At 51.7% G+C, this 6,620-nt stretch overlaps 1 protein-coding gene across 1 annotated transcript; it reads right to left on the bottom strand.

Moving 5' to 3' along the window:
- Positions 1-391: 391 nt before the first annotated feature.
- LOC146764044 (olfactory receptor 14J1-like) lies at positions 392-1,249 on the bottom strand. The gene has a single exon (XM_085565432.1). It carries the CDS (start codon positions 1,247-1,249, stop codon positions 392-394), a length of 858 nt encoding a protein of 285 aa, XP_085421558.1.
- Positions 1,250-6,620: the final 5,371 nt, after the last annotated feature.

Below are 6,620 nucleotides of genomic sequence, written 5' to 3'. Positions count from 1 at the left end.
GCCCAAGTGCTGGGACAGGCCTTTGGCCTCTGGGCCCTGTGGCAGCAGGGTGGCCTTTCACACACTTTTGTTCCACACAGGCCAAAAGAATGTGGAGCCTGACTGAGGCCTCGCACTGCTCACCAAGGATCCTTGGATGGTGAGAAGGGGGCAGTGTCTGAAGCTGCGCTGGGCAAAGCAGCTCCTGGGAGCTCAGTACAGGGCCAGGACTGACCCAGGTTGGCACTGCGCTTGAGGACAGACACAGAGAATGGAAAGTGCCCACAGAGTGGTTCCAAGCAGGTCTGTGGGAAGGAGGAGGGAGGGAGGATGAATCCCCTGCCCAAGGCTGCCAAGGGAAGGCTTTGGGAGGGAAAGGAAGCCTTGACCTGACACTAAGTCCTTCAAGGGCTCAGTTGCCCACGCTGAGCAGGATTTCTTCGCGCAGAACTGACAGGGCCAGATCCAGGGATGGGGAGGACATCGATGCAGGCTTCAGTTGAGCAAATTCTGCAGTGCTGACAAAGAGAGAGACTACAGCCAGGTGAGGGAGGCAGGTGGAAAAGGCTTTGTGCCGTCCCTGCTCAGAAGGGATCCTCAGCACAGCCCTGACGATCTGTACATAGGAGAAAACAATGAACACAAAACAACAAAACGATAAACTGCTACTAACCACAAGAAGCCCAAGTTCCTTGAGGTGGGAATTGGAGCAGGAGAGCTTGAGGATCTGTGGGATATCACAGAAGAACTGGCCCAGAGCATTGCCATGGCACAGGGGCAGGGAAAATGTATTGGCTGTGTGCTGCAGAGCATTGAGAAAGGCACTGGCCCAGGCAGCTGCTGCCATGTGGGCACAAGCTCTGCTGCCCAGGAGGGTCCTGTAGTGCAGGGGTTTGCAGATGGACACGTAGCGGTCGTAGCACATGATGGTCAGCAGGAAATGTTCTGTTGCAGCACAGAAAAGGAAAAAAAAAAACTGAGCAGCACATCCTGTGTAGGAGATGTTCCTGGTGTTCCAGAGGGAATTGTGCATGGCTTTGGGGACAGTGGTGCAGATGGAGCCCAGGTCGCTGAGGGCCAGGCTGAGCAGGAAGAAGAACATGGGCGTGTGCAGGTGGTGGCCGCAGGCTACGGCGCTGATGATGAGGCCGTTGCCCAGGAGGGCAGCCAGGGAGATTCCCAGGAAGAGGCAGAAGTGCAGGAGCTGCAGCTGCCGCGTGTCTGCCAGTGCCAGCAGGAGGAAGTGGCTGATGGAGCTGCTGTTGGACATTTGCTGTGGCTGCACATTGGCACCTGTTCATGGAGAAAGGACAGGGACAAGTCAGGAGAGGCTGCTTGGAGCCAATCCTGGGCCATTCCCTGCAGCCTGTCCTGCTGGGACTCAGCCACCCTTGTTCCTGCTCTGGGAAAACCTTCACCCAGGTCCCTGCCTGAGCTCCGGTTGTGCTGGCTGAATGTGCCAGAAGCAGCCAGGGCAGTGTGTGGGGGCTCTCGAGGAGCCATCCTTGTCCTGCTGCCCTGTGTTTGTGGCCATTTAGCAGAGGGGCAAGGCTGGATATTCAGGATTTATTAGGGGAGTAATTCCTATTGCAGAGAGGCTTGATACCATCTGCACTCATACTTCTAAGGGAAACAAAACAGATGTCAGGAGTTGGTTTAAGGAATTGTTTTCCTACCCACACATCATTGCTGGCCTTCTGAGGTCAGAACTCCCCAGCATTCCTGCTGCACTCAGAATTTGCCACTGAGAGATGTGAGAGGCAAAGGATTCCCTGTGGCTGAGGGAAGGTGAGGGGCTGGATGGGCTTGTTCCCCCAGCACTGCTCTGCTCAGCCCCCTCTCCTTCCCTGATCATCTCCCTGGGCCTGGACATCCCCTCCTGAGAGGTGCCTTGTCCCTGCCAGCGCTCACAGAGCCCATCCCACCCTGTGTGCCCTCGGCCCGGCCCTACAGAAACCTGCCTGTGTGCAGGGCCCTGGCTGGGGCAGGCTCTGTGTGCAGCTGGGCAAGGGCAGCTCAGGAGAGCCCTGCTGGGCCCTGCAGAGGTGATGCTGCTGCTGCCCAGGGCTGAGGAGTGGCTGAAGGCCCTTTGGGAGGCTCCCAGCAGAGACACTGACCACCCAAAGCCACAGTTCTGGAGTCTCTGTAAATGTTCAAACATTCCTTTGATGATCCTGTGTGTCCCTTTCAACTCAGAATGTTCTGTGATTCTGGGATTACAATTCCTGCTCTGCTTCTCTCATCCCCCTGTTGTCTATAATCAAAAGAGAAAAAAAAAAAAATAAAAACCCTTGCAACAGTGTTAGAAGACTACAGTAAAAAACAGACCTTTATTGGAAGCTTCCAAGTGTCCCCAGGGGACATCCAGTCCCTGATTTCAACAATTTATTACGGTTAATTAATTAGGGTATTTAATAGGAACATCCAATAGGAGATTCAGTTGCCCCAGTTATACTCCCCAGGCTCAAACCATTGGAGTAGGTCCAAGGGCTTCTATGCCTTTACTTTTTGTTGTGACTGCTCACATTTTGGTCGAAAACGAAAATGTTGTTCTTGTAGGTCCTCTTCCTGATAATAAGACTATGCAGTATTTCAGGAATGTGTTTAGGCAGTCAGTTTATTCTTCTAAAATCTAAAATAAAAGTAAGGAAATGTACTAGAGTTATTTAAGGATTACAGTTATATAATAGTATTTCAATGGAGTTAATTAGAGTTTAATAGTTAATAAGGATTATGATTTTATAACTATATAATAATATATAACTATAAAATAGTAATTTACAGAGGTACAAATATATGAAAAATGTATAAAACAAAAATGTTTTTTTCATCACCCCAACTTTCCCATATTGCTCCAAGCAGGAAATAGAAAACACTCTCAGGAAAGCTCCTGATCTTTACAGCAAACCCAGGCTTCCCTTCTTTGTGAAGTGTCCTCCGGAGCTGTGCCCAGGCTGGTCTGGAGCTGGGAGCAGCCCTGCCCCAGCCAGCCCCTCTCAGCAGCAGCACCTGCCCTGCTCAGGGTGGCTCCTTCCCCCCACAGCTCCTGGCCAGCGCTGGGAGCAGCTCCAGGGCCGGCTGAGAGCTGTCCCTGGCAGGCAGCAGAGTCCCTGGCCCAGCACAGCGCCCTGGGCTGCAGGACCCTGCTCTGCAGGACAGCCCTGGGCACCCCTGGCTGCTCTGCACAGGAGATGAGCAGAGAATGCACTCACAGGGGCTGTGGGCATTGGCATGTTCCAGCTTTAGGAGATCTCTCCAGGAGCTGCAGCTGCATTGTCCTGCAGCCAGAGGTTCCTGTGCCAAGGGCTGGCAGTGATTCTGCCCCAGGCACTTCTCAGCCCCTTCCCAGCCCTGACTGATTGAAGCTCTCTGTGCCTCTGTGCTGTGCCCGGGTGGCTGCAGGCAGTGTCCCAGCCCTGCTGGGCTGACAGAAGAGCTGCTCAGCAAGAGAAATGTGCTTTTGAAGCTCTGCTTGGTTACCAGGATCACCCTCTGTGCCAGGAGCCCGGCCCAGCTCAGCAGCACAGACACAGCACAAGGACTTTAATGACCCTCTGGGGCTTTGTGCTCAGGCCCTGAGCATCAGGCCCTGAGAGGGAGCTGCAGAAACCTCTCCAGAACTCCAAGTCACAATCCAACTCCAAAGTTTCTTGGACTTTTAATGGGTCCCACTGAGGGACACGACTGAGAAAGTGTCCCCAGGCCCCAGGCAGAGCAGAGAACTGGAGGCACTGATGCCAGGTGGGGACAAAGAGAAGCCAAGTCTTGGTGCCCTGGGGCACAGCAGGGTCTGTGCCACCAAGGGCTGTGAGGAGACACCTTGTCCTGAGGCCCTGGGGCCTCCTGGCACAGCCCCAGCCAGGCTGGGCACTGTCAGCCCCTGGTCCTGCCCTCAGCATCCCCCCCATGCCCACATCCCAGTGGCCTCAAGGATCTGCTGGAAGGAGTCCCTGGGGAGCCTTGGTCAGGAATGGCCCTGGGGGCTCCTTCATGCTCCCAGGGACTGCAATGTCCTTTTTCAAAGTGCTTTGGCTTTTGCTTTTGCCTTGGAGTCTCTGAGAGGTTTCTGCAATCCTGGCCTCCAATATTTTGCTGTAATTAATCCCTGGAGAGGATTTGTCAGTAACAGCACTCAGTGGGGCCCATTAATGCTTCAAGGTACTTCAGTTATCTGAAGGTACTTGGTGTTTCCCTTTTGCTACAGACTCTGTAAGAGGTTTGTGCAATCATGGCCCCATTTATCTGCTTTAATGAGTCCCTTGAGAACTTTGTACTGACAGTCAGTGGAGCTCATGAATACTTTAAGATTCTTAACTTTTGTATGGTACTTTGGATTTTCCTTTCCACATTGAGAGCTCTTTGTGCCATTTTTGTCCCTGAGGAAGAACCATCCAGTGGTATCTCTACAAAGTTTATTTTCTATTGATGCTTGGGACAGAAAATGCAAAGCGTGGAGCATCATCTGGATGAAGTGGAATGCTGAAAAAACAGTCCTTGAGATCAATGATCACAAGCGACCAGTCCCTCGGGATCATCGAGAGAGATGGAAGCCCAAGCTGCAGTGGCCCCATGTCCTCGATGACCTCGTTGATTTTCCTGAGATCATGAAGCAGTCTCCAAGACCCTGAAGTTTTCTTGCGAATGACAAACACTGGGGAATTCCATGGGCTGTCTGTTGGTTTGATGTGTCCCTTCTGCAGCTGTTCTTGGACCAACTTTTTCAATGCACTCAATTTTTTCCGCTCCAGGGGCCACTGATCCACCCAAACAGGATCATTTGTTTTCCAGGTCAGTTTCAAAGTGGCGAGTGCCACAGTGACCCCTGTCAAAAATCCAATTCTAATTTCAGTCCCCATTGTGCCAAAAGGTCTCTTCCCCATACTGTGATGGGCTTTTGCACGATGAAAGGACGGATAACTGCTGTCTTTTTTCCCGGACCTGTGACAACAATTGCGTTCTCACTTTGCATGCACAGGGAACTCCCCCCTATGCCTGTGAGAGAACCCAAAGGTGCAACCAAGTCCCATTCCCGAGGCCAAAAAATGTATGAAATAACTGTAACATCCGCTCCTGTGTCAAGCATCCCTGTAATAGCAATTGTCTTTTCATTACAAGTCAACTGACAAGTAACAATGGGCCGATCTCGGCTCAAATGTTTCACCCAAAATGCATGCACCTCTGCTTGATCACCAGGAAAAGAGTCCCGTTTGTTGAACACCGGCATGGCTTGTCTTTCTGGATGAGATGGCAGAGCCATAGCTCGAGCAATCGGTGTGTTTTGTGGAATTGTCAGAGGTGGTCGCAGGGCTTTTGCCGTGACCATCAACTCCTCATTACGGTTTGCTGAAATCAAAGATGGATAAACAAGTCCAAGGATACTGCTCCTGTCCCTGGCCATTATTAAAAAATCCTGCCTTTTCCAAGAAGTCCCTGTGACACCTGTAGGTATCACTGCATGGCTATTGTCCAAAAGACACGTCAATTTGGAGGTTGCCAAGATGCATTGGAATCCGGGTGGTACCAAGTCTGGGTCGCTGGGGATTTTGGAGATTGCTCTGCTGAGGGGTTCTGTTTGTTGCTCCCCAAGGATTGTCCCTGCTGGTTCTGTGTCACTGCCAGGATTTGTGTCTGAGCAAGCTGGCGTTGATTCGCGCTCTTTTTCCCGTTTCCCAGAATAGGAAGAAGTTTCCCATCCATATCTGTCTGTGAGTGACACTCACTTGCGAGATGTTTCCCTCTCCTGCATCGAGGGCAAAGGTCTGGTGGTTTGTTGGGCTTTGCAAGTTGTGGGCAGTTCCTTTTAATATGTCCTTGTGCCCCACACCCAAAGCACCGTCTCTCTGCATTAGGGTTGCCCTTTGTATAATTTCCAAGAACTTCCCTAACACGTTTTTCAATTTGATCCCCCAAGTGTTCCTCCATGATGGAAGCAACATGTTGTGGTGTCCCCACCTTGCTGCACGCCTCGATCATGTCTGCCAAGGTGGCCTGGTGCGCATCATTCTGATGATCCATCTGCACTCCGGATTGGCATTGGAGAACGCAAGGCTTTTGACCAGGTGTGGTTTTGCTCCCTCCTCGGTCACCTGCCGCTCCACCGCCTGAGAAAGACGATCCACAAATGAAGAAAACGGCTCCAAAGGACCCTGTTTGATCTCGGTGTAGATGGTGTCCTGGACCCCCGCTGGAGCAATCTGAAGAATTGCCCTCCGTGCTGCCTCTTTGATGTCGCTGAGCACGTGACGCAGGAGCCTCACCGCCTGTTGAGTTGGATCATCCTCAGGAGGATCACCAGCAAGCTGCGCCATGGTGAGGTTCGCATTCGGCCCGCCCTGGTATCTGGCTCTCAGCTCCTCCAGGGATCTCCTCCACGCCTTCTGCCACACGAGAGCTTGGGTGTCTGTAAGAACTGATGTCGCAAGATATTTAAGATCATACGGTGTTAAGTCATACATTCCAAAAATACTTTTAAACATTTGCTTGAAATATGGTGATGACAACCCATTGTCCCGAATGGCCTTAGCTAAATCTTTGATTGCTCCACGGTCCAGGCGTTCCCATCTCAGGTTTTGGCCCTGAGCGTCATAGTTCACCGGCATCATTATATTTCCTGAGCCCTGCAATAAACCTTTCTCTTTCTC

Source organism: Lonchura striata, chromosome 36 (genome assembly GCF_050655825.1).
Source record: "Lonchura striata isolate lonStrDom1 chromosome 36, ASM5065582v1, whole genome shotgun sequence".
Taxonomy (NCBI): Eukaryota; Metazoa; Chordata; class Aves; order Passeriformes; family Estrildidae; genus Lonchura; species Lonchura striata.
Note: the sequence above shows the minus strand (reverse complement) of the source record. Positions and strands in the feature narration are given on the sequence as shown.

Coding starts and splice junctions, on each gene's coding strand:
- LOC146764044 (XM_085565432.1), bottom strand. CDS start 1,249: ATGTCCAACAGCAGCTCCATCAGCCACTTCCTCCTGCTGGCACTGGCA.